Source organism: Limulus polyphemus, unplaced genomic scaffold (assembly GCF_000517525.1).
Source record: "Limulus polyphemus unplaced genomic scaffold, Limulus_polyphemus-2.1.2 Scaffold34, whole genome shotgun sequence".
NCBI classification, from domain to species: Eukaryota; Metazoa; Arthropoda; class Merostomata; order Xiphosura; family Limulidae; genus Limulus; species Limulus polyphemus.
In genome coordinates, this window is record NW_013665644.1 from 1,175,572 (window position 1) to 1,192,582 (window position 17,011).

At 32.1% G+C, this 17,011-nt stretch overlaps 1 protein-coding gene across 1 annotated transcript in view; it reads left to right on the forward strand.

Moving 5' to 3' along the window:
* LOC106460596 (FAD-dependent oxidoreductase domain-containing protein 2-like) overlaps positions 1 to 15,170 on the forward strand; it is a 115,912-nt gene extending 100,742 nt beyond the window's left edge. Inside the window, 6 exon segments of the mRNA XM_013920317.2 lie at positions 1,838 to 2,083; positions 5,757 to 5,803; positions 5,944 to 6,063; positions 8,912 to 9,077; positions 13,372 to 13,610; positions 14,438 to 15,170. Coding sequence (XP_013775771.1) covers positions 1,838 to 2,083; positions 5,757 to 5,803; positions 5,944 to 6,063; positions 8,912 to 9,077; positions 13,372 to 13,610; positions 14,438 to 14,709 — 1,090 coding nt within the window. The 3' untranslated portion in view covers positions 14,710 to 15,170.
* The last annotated feature ends 1,841 nt before the right edge of the window (positions 15,171 to 17,011 follow it).

A 17,011-nucleotide genomic window follows, 5' to 3' on the forward strand; every position in this document is an offset into this window, starting at 1 on the left:
CTTGGTATGGCCTGCGTTATCACTGTACCTGTACACAGTATTACAGATATGAATTCGCAGAAGTGTTTGTTACTTTCCTCATCATGAATTTATCTCCGAATATGAGCCTTTTATTATATTGTAAACTATTTACTGAAATGTATATACATCATTTTAAATAAAATTAAAGAGGCCAACATTCGCGGGCGAATGCAACATGTCTCCGCCAAACAATCCCAACATGGCCAATTTTGACACCAGAAAAATCGAAAACTGTCTATATCACTGCTTGGGACCCGTATCTTTGTATCAAATCCCATGTAAGTTGGTTGACATACACATGGATAGTTTACGAAAACTCTAAATTGTGCTTTACTCGCTGCAAAATTGAGCAAAAGATAAAAATTCCAAAATTGTCTATGCCTCTACTTTTAACCTGTAAAAAAAGTATCTGTGCAAAATTCCATATAAATTGATCGAAACACGGCTAAGTGATTGGCCAAGAGCCCTACAAGTGACCTCCATAAAAATCACTAAACATGGGCATATCCCAGCTTTTGTATGTCTGTGTATGGGACCGGTAAAAAAAAAGTATCTTTATACCAAATCCCATATAAATTGGCCGAAATACGGCAGATTAATTGTCAAGAAACTCTAAAATTATGTTTTTGTGGCATCTTTACCCCCCCCCCCCCATAATTACTAAAAATAGGCAAGCCCAACATTTTTGGTTATCAACGTGTGGGATCTGTAGAAAAGTATCTTTTTTACCAAATCCTCTGTACAATTGTCAAAATACGGCCGAGTAATTGACCAAAACCCCCCAAAATTATGTTTTTTGTGAGCTCTGACCCTCTAAAAAGGCTCACAATAGCCAAACCCAACCTTTTTAAATGTCAATGTGTTGGACACATGAAAATATATATTTGTGCCAATTTTCATCTTGATTGCTGTAAATATGACCGCACAGGAGCCTAAAATATTATACATATTTGGGTTGTTTGACCTTTTACCCCATAAAATCATTTAAAAAGCTTAAATAGAAAAGGAACCTGGGCGTATTGAGCCAAGGTATAACCCCTACCAAGTTTCATGTTTATCCGCCAAAAAGTAAAGAAATGGCAGTCGATTGAAAAGTGTTCGGAAGAAGAAGAATGAGAAGAAACAATAGAAAACAGTAAGTCTCTCTGCTGAGACGGAATTAATATAATGCCAATAAAGGTCCAATTCAAGCTTATATAAACACGACGGATTGTAATAAGTGAATGATTCGATAATTCATCTTATTTTTGACCAAAGATTCACATGCGGAATATGACTGCTGTTTTATTTTTACATACCTCATTGTATTAAAAATCCTAACAGTCATTGTGCATATTCAGGAGTTAGTTTTATGTTTCATACTTTAAAATGTTCAGGATCTTATCTTTGTTTGATACGTTTAAAAAAGGAGCTGTGCTACTTTATATTTTAAATTAACTGTTAGTCTTACAAAATTATACTCTGTAAAATGTTTTAAAAGACGTGTATGAAAGTCTAAAAATGAACATATCTGTAATCTACGAATGATCGTAATCAAAATTGATTGAAAGTATTCTAACGAAAATTAATGTTGAACTTCTATATTAATTACCTGTCACAGGAAATATGTGTGACTCAAAACTGAAAGTAATTCGTAAAAAAATATCTTTACTTATTTAGAAAATACTAGGCTATAAAAGAGTGTCGTGAAATCCCATCAGACAAATATACAAAATGACACTTTATTAATACAGAGATAAGTGTGTCCATAATATCTCGATTATTAATTCTTTTAGTTAAAAAATAATGCACTGTGTAACCACAAAAAGTTTTTTAGGGCTATCAACAATGCTCTGTTGGATAACTATCAACTAAAGTCATTAGACGGATTGATTGAAGTGCCTGTACAGCAGCTTAAGCTTCGCAAAATAAATGGAAAAATTTTCGTTGTGAAGCCCGACCAGAACACTACTGGAATTGACAAAGTTTTGTTGGACACGTGGGACAATTTTGCTTTGAGAGAAGGTTACGACGTTGTCATCAGATGTCTAGGTTTTGATTTTGACGACGATATGTTTCCCAAGTAAGTACATTTTACCCTGGTATCAAATGAGTTCGCACACTACTTAAATACATGATAAAGTTAATGCATTATAAGTTGTTCAAATAAATGTGAAATCACTCATTGAATTGCAGCATACATTTTCTCTGAGCATATTTAATGTTACTTCAAATAAGGCTGAGACAAAATGTTAATGGTAGCTATATTTTTTATCTTGCTAAAATCTAAAGCTTTTACACAAAGTAACTGTACTTGTACTTCGTGTTATTAACTGTACTTGTACTTCATTACTAGTATATGTTATTTTTACTTCTTGTTTTAAACTTGGAATAACATATACTTAATGAGAAAATAAAAAATAGATAAAACCCACCATAGAAGAATACTGAAACCAGTAAAGGCAAAAGAAGAGTTTTGATCATTAAACGTATGATTATTTTTACCTTTGTGATTTTATGTATCAAAAACGGGGAACCTTAACTAAATCAATGAACCTCAATAATTTATCAGAAAAATCTTTAAAACACAGGAATTAATCGCAATATCTAATGTCGTTTCCTGTCTGTTGACGCTATTCCTTGTTTAGACGTTTGGTTGATCTGCTATTGAATAATTACCTGAGAAAAGAAACATTTAATTCAGCAAACATTACACGTTTCCCCAGAAGTCTTTACCTCTCAATTAATAAATTGTAATTTTCAAGGATTCTCTGTTTTTTAACCACTCTAGTGCCTAAACTTACAACTGAATCGTTTAAAAACTGATACTCAATAATTTCCTTCCGTAAGCCTCTTCTTTTATAATTTTACTTATATATTAACTAAAGTTGAAGATAAGGTAAAAAAATAACAATATAAATGTATTTCCTAAACGATTTTGAACTACCAATTGCATTAATTAGAAGTGAATTCCAACTGCTAAGCTTTGCTTTAATTCAAAAAGTCCTGATGACACTACAGTATGTGTGAGTGATAGTTGCGGTTCTTTCTCATGTGTAAAAATGGGTGATTTATCTTCTAGTTAGGGTTTTAAAATGTTAGATTTATTCAATGGAAAATTTTGTATGCATCTATTTATAGTAATAGGAGAATTATAAAACCAATTAAAATGACTTTTGTAGATTGTAATGCGAAATTTAATTAAACCGATTAGCCACTCGTTATTTCAAACTGTAATCCGAATAGTAATCGTGTGGTGTGAAATGAATGACCATATATTTATTGGAAGGAAATTCCTTCTTACATAAATTGAAAGCAAAAGTCATTGAATATGTAATATTATTTCACCAAAATCCGCCAGAGGTCTTACTTTTAGCACAAGTACCGCATGTTACAAAGATATAGAAATATTTTCTGAACATCAAAATAAATTATTTTTTTCAAATTTCCTCTGACCTCATCAGTTTTATAAGCAGCGGGAAATATGAGATTCAACTGGTTCGTTGTCAAGAAATCAACAATATAAACTGAAGAAAAAAAAAAAGAACGAATAAAGAAAGAAAATGTAATTTGGAAAAACTAAAAACAAAGCACCAGATGATCTAACTCCTTTCCTAATGGAATATAGATGTTGTTTTCTTTCAATCTCTTCAAAACCACAATTTTTCAACTGCATTATTGTCTCCTTCCATACCTTCATTGAATACAGTGTAATGTAAAACGCAGCTTTAAAAAATATGCCAAATAAAAAACCAGAAGTTTACAATAGCTGATCTTAATACTCATCTTAAAGCACGGTATAAGTTACAAACTTAGGTTAACGAGGGAAGACAGAACAGGATTAAATTCGTCTGAGAGCATATTTTCTTTAAAACAATATGACAAATAACAAGTAGCATATAAGCCTCCTATGCTTGGTCAATCAACCAACATCTTCAACAGCTTAGTGCCTACTAAGCAATTCGTTGCACTAAAATCGGCCTTTCTAATCCATAAACCTTGTTAAATAAAAGCCATGAAAAAATTAAAGCCATTTTATTAGATAGTTAAACCTATTCCCCGAAAGAAACCGCTTCTTTAACTTACTAAACCGGTCCGTAAAAGGAATCATTTCGTTGGGTAATTAAATATTTTTGTGAAAAGATTCGAAGTACTGTTTTAAGACAAAGTTAACTTCAATTTGGTAATTAGATTGCTCCACGAAATAACGAAAACTGTATACAGACAAAATATTTCATCACATGATACAGTTGTTCTTGAAAGAAATCAAGTTACTGTTCTTGCTAAAATCATTTCATTAAGTAGTTTCATGAAATAAATTTAGCTACTGCTTTTCACAAACCATTTCCATAAATAAGTAAACTGCTCTGGGAACGAATTCGAGCTGATATTCCTGCACAAACCACTTCAGCAGGTAACAACACTGCTCCTGCACAAACCACTTTAATGGATTATTGAAGTGTTATATGTGCGATATTCGGTAAATAAAAATATACATAAGTATAAGTCATCGCCATAGTACAAAAACGATCGCAGAATTTTGAGTAATTGATTATTAAGGTAAAATAAATGTAATGGTTCTGGTGTCTAGTGTGGAACAACAAGGACATAAGACACGAGTTTACGGGAAGCGGAGTAATATCCTTATTAACAGTTAACTAAATGGATAATAATACACACATAGTGCTCTTCATGAGAGATTTAAAAACGCTTTATTGCACATACCGAAGACTTAAAGTTAAAACTGAAAAGTATAAAAGTAACAAATAAAAATGAAGTTTAGATCGCTAACAACAATGTCATGAAATAACCAATCTATATTTACAAAGTAAATTTAGGACATTTCAAAATTTAAATTTTATAAGGTTAAACATTATACTAAAGACTATGAGAATTCAAACTGTTGTTGTTTTACAAACCACTTGATAAAGTAATTAAGAAGTTTCTCGAATGAGTTCAAGCTACCATTATGAAACAGCATAAATTCGTATTGTAATTGCATTATTTCGTGAACTGATTAAACCTACTGTACCTAAGCAAACCTCTTAATCGAATTAATTAAACTACTTTCGGAAACATTTCTGTTACTTTCCCAGCATGAACCTCTTTAACATTTAACTAAACTATTCTGAAAACGAATAATTACACATAACAAACAAATTTGTTACCTAGTTCCCAATTTGAAATTAGGTATCTGTTAAAGCCTCTTCCAATATTGAAAAACTGAATTATCCAGTTCCAGGTCAAAGGCCTTCTTACTAATGGGAAAATTTTAAGAGTTTGCGTCCATGTTTATGTTTTGTTTAAACATATTATCATATTTTAACAATTATTCTCACTTTTCACCTATTACTATATCTTTCTTTCAGTAAGGAATCCAAACCGAACATAGTAATATACATGGGCCGAACAAAAGAAATTTATAAAGTAACAACCTCTATGTCACAACCCCACACAACCTCTATGTCACCTTTTAATCATCTCCAAACTCTAATGTTAACATTTCTTGTCAAAAACATGACGCATAATGTAAAAATACTTATTTGTATTGTATGTTATATATTTTTTCCTGAAAGCCCTATACGCTTAACCAATAGAGGCCTGTTTAAACACAATGAGGAGAGCAACACCTCCTACACATTTTGCATGTAGCCTCGACATTTGATATAGACCACATCAGCGATATACTTCAAGAGGTGAAAGTATTAGAGACAATATAACCAGTACTGTTATATAAATACCAATTATTTCCATAGTACTTCCAAACCAATACGTAGCACTGGCCGCTAGAGAAAATACCCTAGAATCAAGCCAAACTAGCGATATACTTCAAGAGGTGAAAGTATTAGAGACAATATAACCAGTACGGCTTGATTCTAGGGTATTTTCTCTTGCGGCCAGTGCTACGTATTGGTTTGGAAGTACTATGGAAATAAATGGTATTTATATAACAAAACTATGAGTCTTCCAATATACCAGGAATGTTCTTTGTAGGAACAGTTACCCACTCCCTTGACTTTCGGCGATCATCTGGTGGATTTATACATGGATTTCGATATACAGGTAAATACTTGAAGCAATGTTTGTAAATTTAACTGACAGTCACCCGGTGTATTAATATTTTAAGTGGCTATTCTGAAATTTTTAATCCTCCATTGGATTTATATATGGTTTCTGATACAATATGTTATATTTAGTGCAGTTATCTTAAGTACCGTACGACCTTCCATTGATTTAAACACAGCTTCTAATGTACAGATGATATATTTTGCAGTTTTCCAATATTCGTCTAAAGATTCACCAGTGAATTGATACATACCTCCCATGGCCCGGCATGGCCAGGAGGTTAAGGTGCTCGACCCGCAATCTGAGGGTCGCGGGTTCGACTCCCCGTCACACCAAATATGCTCGTCCTTTCAGCCGTGGGGGCGTTATAATGTGACGGTCAATCCCACTATTCGTTGATAAAAGAGTAGCCCAAGAGTTGGCGGTGGGTGGTGATGACTAGCTGCCTTCCCTCTAGTCTTACACTGCTAAATTAGGGACGGCTAGCGCAGATAGCCCTCGTGTAGCTTTGCGCGAAATTCAAAACAAACAAACAAACATACCTACCAACGTAGAAGAAGTACTTAAATTATTTCTGATGGCTACTAACACTCCTTACTTTAATTCATTTATCATATCTAGTAGCAGGTAGTATTGTAAATAGTTTCTATAGACCTCCTTGCTATCTTTTGGCAAATTTATAAAAAACTAGTTTTGTACTGTCGATTTGTATTTTTCCTGGGTTGCTGTACTGTCGATTTGCCTTTTTCCTGGGCTGCTGATAAGGAATGGAATTCCCGAAACTGTTATAACTCAGTGACGAAGCGATGATACGAATGACATGTGTTTCGTATTTTTCATATTTATTTTTATTAAATATTGAATTAGTTTTCCAATTTTATTTTTTTTTTGGTTGTGTCTGTTAGAATTATGTATAGCCTTATGTATAGGTAGTATTTGATGTTGCATTAATCCCCTAGAGTTGAAGCTTCATTTAGCGCCATCTATTCAGTGGTTAAAAAAGAAGTGTCACACAAGCATCAAGCAAGAAGTGACTATATTACCTTCGATCGATCACACCACCAGCATTACAGGTTTATCACAATATTTAAAACAAATTCCACTTTCATTGTTACTCATATAATGAGAATAAATCACGTGTAATTTTCTAACTTATTACAGACTGGAAGTTCCAGTAACTTTCAATCACACATTGTTGTTGTTATTGTTTTATATTCAAACTTAAGGCTTAACAACTTTGAGAGTTTTAAGAAAATATAGCTACCTCGGCTTAATGTGTTATGTTAATCCACTCATTTAACTATCGACTAAGACACTCAAATCACTTTAATAACTTAATTTAGATCAAATAAAATGTACTTAACGTTCCAGTCTCTTAGATATCGATATTATTCATCATTAAAAATAATTTGCTATAGAAATCCAATTACAAGAATGCTGTACATTAACTGATGCAATTATTATAGTTTGTTGTTAAGCGTATAGCTACGCAAAGGGCTGTCTGTGCTCCTCTCGCCTTGGGTATCAAAACCCTATATTTAGCATTATAAGCATTATTATCGCTGAGCCACTGGAAAGCTAAATTATTATGGTACTTGTCCAAAGGTCAAATCCGTACCCTGCCAAGATGGCACATGGGATCTGGTGTTGAAGTCTCATATGAAATAAACTGAATACATTTTAGTACCAATAAGTGCTTGTTGTGCTGGTCACGTGTGTCCATCTAACGACCATACAAAGATTTTGCGCGTCTTAATCACAAGTTGATGTAAGATACTGCTGTTTTTTTCCATAGTTATTTTTAATAATTTTTGCTAACTGTCGGTGGGCCATTTGGTTGCCAGTTGAAGAGCCCTGCATTATGCGATATAGATCAGAGGTAAAATTATCCTTAAAGTACTGCTACTAACCTTATCTGGGACTTGGTCTCACACTGTATGAAATATTATGCACTATTCAAAGTGAACTGCTAAAATATATATAAAACATAATGCTTCAAAAAAACACGAACAAACATTGTTCCACTCGGAATTCCAAAATTACTGAATTCCGGTGAGAGCAGGTAGAATTTCATCCCTGATATAGATATATGTTAATTACAACATCTTCTTTAAAAAAAAATTAGTCACAAGTCAAGTTCGACTAACACTACGATGTTTATAAAAAGCTCTTTTCGTGATTTTACAAAGCGTTTTATTATTTCGTTTTAAACTGCTTCTAGTTAAAGAAATGGGAATAATAGCAGCCGACTTTACTAATCTATATACTAAGCTAGTTTTATGATATTTTTTTTTTCAAATGTACTCTAAGACATTTAGCCTTCTTTTACCTTTTTTTCTTTTCAAAATAATTTGTAATTATCACACACTATTTAAAAGTATTTTTTATCAATTTTACACAGTTTTTGATAATAAATATTCACAACCAGCTTAAACCCCGAGAAAGGTAATAACGTATGAACTGAGTCATTTATATTTATTTTTGGAGACTTTCGAACATTAACTACCAAATAAGCTGAGGGATTCAAACTGTAGTTTTTCTCTTAAATTTTTAAATACAACATTAATAAGCAAATACTAGTTTGACAATTGTCAAAATTAAATTATTCGCTTATTTCTTAAGTCAAATATGTTTGGTGAATAAAAAAAAATTTCTACATATAGGAATTACTTTATGCATTTAATTTCATTTTTTATTAACGTAGTTATTAAAGGCTCTGTGAACAGGATACAACATTTTTGATACAACAGGCATAAATCTCATAAGCAAAACTGTAAACGTTAGTTAACACTTTGATAACTTATTATTTTAGTCTTCCGAATACATGTATTAATATTTCTTTCAGCTCGCACATTGTTCCGGATCTTAGAATGGAAATATTACTCAACACCTTGGCCAGCGATATCTCTGCCTTTAAAACACTTTTTAAACTGGATCATAAAGAGGATCAACGAAGGTTCGGGTATTTACCAGATGTTCGGTGAACTCGGAGATATTTTCATGTTGAAAAGGTAATGACATAACAATAGTCAGAGGAAGTGTGGGAACGTAGATAGATAACGGTATTTCTTGAAGCCAAACATGTTTTATACATATTTCCGTTAAATGCTTGGTATGGTGATTATTCCTAAGCAATAGTTATGTATGTCCTACAGTTGCGCTTAATGTCTAAATGCCCATTGTTTTATAGAGAAACTGGTAGTGATAGAAACACTGTAATTCTAAGGAACTTAGAATGAGTTATGAAATATTTATACATGCATTTAATTGTGATAGTATCCAGGCAACTCTGAGGAATGTGTATTTTACAGGGAATCTAGTGGTGCAATATAAACGTTAATTAACTGTTGTGTTTCCAGAGAAAACGGTGTATTACTATAAACAAAGTAATTCCTAACGTTTAAGTAAACTTGTAGTATATTAAATAACTATAAAATCCTCACTTGTAATTGGAAATTATTAACGTATCAGAGACGATGCTGCAAGTCAGGTTCAAAAATAATACTTTCTTTATAAACTTGTAGAAGTTTTGTAAAGCTTGTTTAAATGACATACTAAAACAACCATTTTTTGTGAAATACCGTCTTCGACTTTAAGTTAGTCAAATATTGAGCCTTATTTGTACAAGTGCACTTCATAGTACTTTCTTTTTTAATTTGAAGTTTTGATTTGTATATGTTAGGGCATATTATCTTATAATGTTGAAACAAGTCTAGTTTTCGTTTATTATGAAACATTGTAGACGCTGAATAACAAATAAGCAGATAACGTGTAATTCAGTAAATTAATTTCGTAAAGTTTGATATTTATTACAAATAAAAATACACTGAAGAGGCAAAAGTGGATTTGGACTTAATTTACTGCTTTCCTTTGTACAAAATTAAATGTCTGATAACACAGGCCTGCGATAGTTTTATGATATCAATTTTTCTCCATCAGGTACAGGTTTTTCACGCAATACATAAAATAAAGACCACAACATGTAGTTTGAGACTAAAAGACGTAGACTTCACACACAAAAAAATCAGAATGGATAAGGATCCATATTCGTTTGAAATCAATGTTCTTCCCTTCTATTCAGTTTGTTTGTAGTTTTGTCAACAAACATAATAATAAAAAATGTTCATTGTGGTAAACGAGATAATAATTTGATCTAAGTAAGAGTTTGTTTTTACTCGATTTGTAAAATATCCTCATGTGATATAAAAAAATGAATATTATTTTCGAAATCTGCATAGCTGAATTATAGAAAATCCGTTATTAAAACCAAAACAACTTTTATGAAGTTTAAATTCGCAGGCCTGTGTAATTAGTCAGTTTAAACAAATAAAAGTTATTTCAAAGTTTTGTCCCTTTTTTACAGAAAATATTAATACAATATTTTCTGTAATACGCTGTAGTTTATGCCCAAGTTCAGGAAGAAAGAGTAATACAGTAAAAGGTGTTCTACTATTGTTCTATTGATTTAATACAATCGTTGTTTTGACATGCTTTAGTAGTTCTTTAATTTATTGTGTCCCTTACGTTCACTTCAATGATTTGTTTGTTCTTTATAATGTTCGACATTGTTGCCCTTGTACCTTTTATTTTAATTCGAAAAATTCCCCTTATCTGAATGGTCTTAAAAGCTGATGACAAATAAGTATAGTGTGGAGTTTAGCCTAAAAGTGTAAGTTTGTTAAGATTATCCACCTGTAAATTAACTAACAAAGACTCGGGAATAGAAAACTGGACTTGATTTACTTTATTGCTTTCCCTTAAACAAATATAACCGTTAGATGAAATAAGTAGAATAAAAACTTCGTAGTGAAGGTTACCTTGCATTGTTTGCAGTACCAAATTATTAGCTTGAGAGGGTACACCCTGCCTTTATGTGAGCAACTCTGAAAGGAGATTTAGAAGTATCCTTGGAGATGAGTGCCACTCCATACTCACAACTAACTTCTGAGCAACTGAAACTGTATGAGGTCCACTCTAGATGCTCTGACATTAAAAACGTCCCATTAAAAACGTTGTATTCAATATCTGCATTGCTCTCTGATGCCAATGGAACAGTTTCGGCTCATTACTGACTGGGAAGCAGTAGAAAACATTGTGCATATATTATCAGATAAAATGATGCAGCAGCTTCTCACGTCACAATGATATAGTATATCACCTAAAGTGTACTATCACTAACAAGATAATATAAAAAGATTTGAAAGTGACAAAAGCTCACAAGTTAAAAGTTCTTAGGCTTCCAGCTACACCTTGAGATCACTGTTCTGAAGAGAAATGGGTGAAGAAACTGAAATAACAACAATTTCATTTGACCACAGAACTGTCAAGTCACCCAAAAACATCTTCCCAAGACTTCAGCATCCAATAAGAAGATGAGTATAAGTCATCCAGGACATCAGCTCCGATGTCATCCAGACATAATTATCAAACTTGCAATAACAGCTCTTAAAGTGGATCTGGGCCTGTCCACCACTGTATGATTAAAGAAATGTGAGAAATTCTAGGCCATGCAATTAAGACAGTTATCCAGAAAGCTGGAGACCAACAGCACGTGCACAGTGGTCAGAATGACCAATAAATTTTAACCAAACTTATCAGACTGACCCTAGATCTTTACAGGATAAAACAACTATTAAGTAGGTATCAACGAAATGATGGTAGTTCATTAAAGTCCTGTACAATTTCCCTTCTTCTTCATGAAGTAGAATGTGCTTCCTGGCTCTAAAGTATTTTATTTTTGTCTTTTATTTTATTTTGATCCATCTTAGTTATGTATGAAGCCAATTAAATACGTTTATTTTTGTGCAATTTTGAGTTTAGTTTGGCTTTACTTTATTGTAACTGTGACTCATGTTTATCTTGAATTGTATTTCTTTATCTTGAGAGTTACCTGTAACCGTATTTGAGTTTGTTGTTGTTTCTTTTACGGCATTTCACTATAATAATTTGTAGTTGAACCAAGTTTGGATTTTGAGTTTGTTCGTTTGAGTTGCTTTCAAGTCAGCCAGTAAGTAGGAACACCAATACAAATTTGTTGGGAAAAAAATAAACATTTATTTATTTAAGCTTATGACCGCTGTCAGTTTTTTTTTCCTTTGCAGTTTATACTAATTTTACTCTTCTGTAAGCAAATTTTTTTGAGCCTCCTATGTTGTGTATTGTGGCTTTTTGATTTCCCTGTTGATTGAAGTATACCTGTGAACACTACACTTTAATTGCTCGCCCTGGAATAAAAAAAATCACATAACATATCATTTATGAGAACACGGCCCTGAAGCCACAATCTCAAGTCAATCAGAAAATTATGATTTTATCCACTAACGAGATAATATAAAATAGATTTGAAGGTGACAAAAGCTCACAAGTTAAAGTTCTTAGGCTTCCAGCTACACCTTGAAATTAGTGTCACTGTTCAGTAGAGAAATGGATGAAGAAACTGAAATAAGAACAATTTTATTTGACCACAGAACTGTCAAGTCACCTAATGCAGCTCTAATGGACTTTGTTTTGTTTTGTGGTCTACTTAAACGTGGACTTAGAAGCCAATGAAGGGTCTGTGCAATGTTTGACAAGATGTGTGGCTTAAGATTAATCTCACTGACTTTCATGAAAGCTCATTGCAATGGAAATTGTGGCGTCGATCAATAGTACATAGCCATCAAACTAAGCACGATCAATAAGGAAAGAAGAAGTTTTTCGGGTAGCACAGAACTTGGAACAATATTCTTAGGGGCAGTTATTTATCCTCAGTACTGTCAAATTTATATTTCAAGCTGAAAACCTGGCTAATATTACTGCGATCGTAAAGTGCGTTTTCTTGTAGTAGCTATTAATCAGAACATTAATGCTTGCTGGTTTTATTTTGTATATTATAAATATATATATATATATTCCCTTAAGAAATGTAAGTTGTTAGTTTAACCATCGTTAAACACTTTGAATCTTTTTGTTCTGTTGGCTTGTAGTTATCAAAAATAATCTTTTAATCACTTTATTTTTCGATTTCACAATACGTATTGTATTGAGTTTGCAGTTAATCTGAGTTGTAAAAGGTTTCAGATTTTTCATCCCGCAGCATCCCATAACCAGGCTTTTCACGTAACTATTTATAACTCATATACGTACATAGTTTATTATATTTTTTATTTGTTTTCAGTATACATTTTTCCAGGTGATATCCACATGAAAGGTTGTAGTTTTCAAAATTACGTTTACTGTCATTCTTAAGTTTTAAAATTGTGTACATATAAGTCTGATTAACGTCAATTTGTAAAATAAACTGCTTGAATAATTTATGTATAACAGGAATAATACAAGGGTTGAAATATTGGAAGAATTCCCTCTCCAGTTGCTGTCTCATCTCCACACCTACGCTGGACATAAGGCGGAGGAGGTGATTGTCTTGTCCATGGAGTACGGAGAGAACTTCTCCGGACCGGGGAAAGATACCCTACGAGAGGATCGTGCCATCAGTGACGTTGAAGCTGCCTACAAATCCAACTTCCTTCACCCTGTCTTCTATTATTACGAGAACATTCCAAATGGTAAACAAAATAAATTTTTATCCAGTTTCTTATTCTTGAAATGTGTTTTGAACAAACAGGTTAAATCGTTATGTTAAAATTATTCTGCATTGAGAAAATTACTGTTTTTCGTACTGCATGATGTCAAAAGCTCTAATATCTACAATCTGATATGGGGTGCTGAGTGGTTAAAAAACTGTAGCTGTGGAAGATAATATATTCTAGAATCCAGAATCTCTACTGTCTTACTCATTTCTTCTAAGTGTAAATATGGGTGATAGATATAGTACAAAATATAGAGACTTTTAAAATGAACAAAACACTATAATAGTGCAGGATGTAAAAGTTTACTTTATTTAAAGCAATGATAAGCACGAAAACCGTAGTGGTAAAATTGTCCAAAAATAAATATTAAGTATATGGTAGGAAAAACTGAAACGGTTAGTTTGTGTCTTCCTATTATTTAAACCACCACTAATAACGCTCAAAACTGGGTTTCGATACTCATGGTGGACACAGCACAGACAGCCTATTGTGTAGCTTTGTGCTCAACAACAAATAAACAGAACACGAAACAAATTACCAAAGCCTTGGCTCCATAAACTGACGATTTTGATACGACATTTTAAGCATGTATAATTTCTCTGTAGTCTTAAATTCGAAAATTATATTTTATAAATTTTAAAATATTTCTTACAGCATACAAATAACTGTGTAAAAAAGGTGTAAAATTTAAAGGATATATATTTTGTATTCGATTAAAATTATTACTTTCCAAACAATTTTTTTAAGTCTTTTTGATATATATTCTAGGAAGTGTGATTTTATTTCTCTTTTTTTCTCACCAGAGACACAGTTCGTTCGAAGCCGCTCAATTCTTCCCCCTCCTAAACGTATTCATCACGTCTTGGAAGACTTTCTTACAACATGGACTGCAGAAGTTATGCACATCTTGCCGCTTCGTCGCTATTTGGAAAATTCCGTAGATCGTGATCTCCGAAGTTTCTTTTCAAATGACTGCCTCCAGATGTCGCTAACTCATTCTTCACCGCCTTTGTCTTGCGAGCAAGGATTTTTGATGGGTCAAGGACTGAGGTTACAGAAATTTATGATAAAATAAAACTATCTTATTACGAGTATATTTTGTAATGTATTGAAGTGGCATAGAAGTAATAAGTGAGAAACAGGTCGTCACTGCTAAGCCTTTTTGCTGCTTGGTGTCGCGTTTACATAGGCATTGCTGTCTAGGGACCATTTGGGTGAAAAATCATAATCCTATATTTTATTAAATGAAACGTCTCTAAAATGTTAAACTTTAGAGAATTTGGCTTATAGACTAAATTACATTAAATTTTAGCACATTAATAGTAAACAGGCTTAGATATATTATGTGTTTGTGTTAATCAATTTCAATATATATAATTATGTACAAATTAGAATACCCAAGAGCTTTCGGAAGGTTGATCTCTTAAAACTGTTGGGTTTCTTGAATTGTGGTTTATTTTTTTTATCCTACATGGTTCTTAAATATCATGAACATAGTTATAAACTACATCCAAGTGCGCATATAAAAATAAAAGATAAAACATTAATTGTAAAGTAAATTGTAACTTATATTTAGTTTACTGATTTTGTTACAAAAATATCAAAGTGTATTCTTTATAAGACTAAATTAATATAAATATCTACAAGTATTCAGTTTTTCAAGTAAAAACTACTATTGATAAAAAAGATCATTTTTAAAAGTTTGCTTTAACTGGATTATATATATTACTAGTTTCTTGTCATGTCGCAAAGTCATGAAGGTTTCATTGAAAATATAAATATGTGGCAAAGATCAAATTATTCAGATGTTGATGCATTAGTTCAATTTTGTTTTGAATGAAAGTTTCTTGTATTTAGTTTCTTATTTGTAGGAAAACAAATGATTCCTCTGGTGGCGTTTAGAATAATAGGCAGAGAATTAGTTACTTCTGTTGAAAATAAGGCGTTTTTATTCTTAATCATGTATTTGACTTTTCGTTCATTTCTACACACTTTATAAGCTCCCTTGTGGTCTTTTTCTAAAACTATTAAAAGTGATTTTAATGCAGTGATAGAATACTGCCCAATTGACAGTGTTGAAAACACGCAGAAATGTGTTTAAATGAAAGTTAATCGCTAATTAGATATTCACAGCTACCTTTACATAGTACTTCAGTAAATAGATAATCTGCCAATTAAGTCCCTAAAAATAAAAAACCACTGTAATAAAAATAATAACAATGGTATGGTCAAAGTTTTGGAAAAACGAACTTCTTTAGGTATTTGACCTCATAATTAGATTTTCCTTTGTAGAGATTTTCATTATTTATTTTGTGTTTTCAGCTTTTATCACGCTGTAGCTACATTCAACCATGTCCGTAGTGTTGAATTTGCAATTGAGTTAGTCAATACATTAATGGGTAAAACGTTTAACTCACTTAACATGAGAAAAACACTTCATGTTAAGCCAGTTCTGCTGTTATATACATATATATATATACACCTCATTTGATGTGACAGCACGTCTGTCGTTATTGGCACTATATAATGTGTAAATACCTGCATGCATTGCCGTTGTTTGTTAAATGCTGTGTGTACTAATAAGTATACCGTTGATTTGTATAACCTGCTATGACAGCAACTCATCTAGAACAATTGACTCAAAATTTTCCTATTTATGTTTTTCCATATCTAACCATACATATTTATGCCCCCACTGAAACATTCTACTTAAGAATTGAGTATCAACTTACCTTAGTAAATTTTGAAAGTGATGTTACTTAATCATAATGGGCGTTTACCAGCGTTTGATGTTCAGTACAGAGGCCTAAGTCTGATAAAAGATGGCGTCACTCTTCTATAGTAATCTGGATAAATATAAATAATTTAAATAGTTATTCTAACCCCTACACATATTATTATAGTACTGAAAGCTGCTGAGGAAGTAATATTCAAATTTTTGTTATAAAGAAGAAATACTGATTAACGTGATCGAATTTTGTTTCAATTCGGCAGAAGTTTCCTCATTTGTTGAAAATTCCGCCGCAACAAGTCTTCCATATGTTATAATAACTGGTAATACTAAAGTAAAAGCTGTCATGTGTATATTCTTATTGTACTGAAATAAATGTAAGTGTGTGAATTAAAGCATAATTTCATTAACACTGTGTAGTAGCATTATTAGTTTTAAAACTTATATGGCAAAAATCCACTCCATATATGGATTTCACTCTTAATTCCTGAAAAATATGCTATTTGTTTTATCCTAGGACATACGTCTCATTCCTATCAGGAAATAAAGATCCTCTTTATTAATTAAAACACACTTTGTATTATCCGATAATTATATATCTGCATACTGTGAAATAGAATAATTATTTTGTTTTGATTTGGTTTGT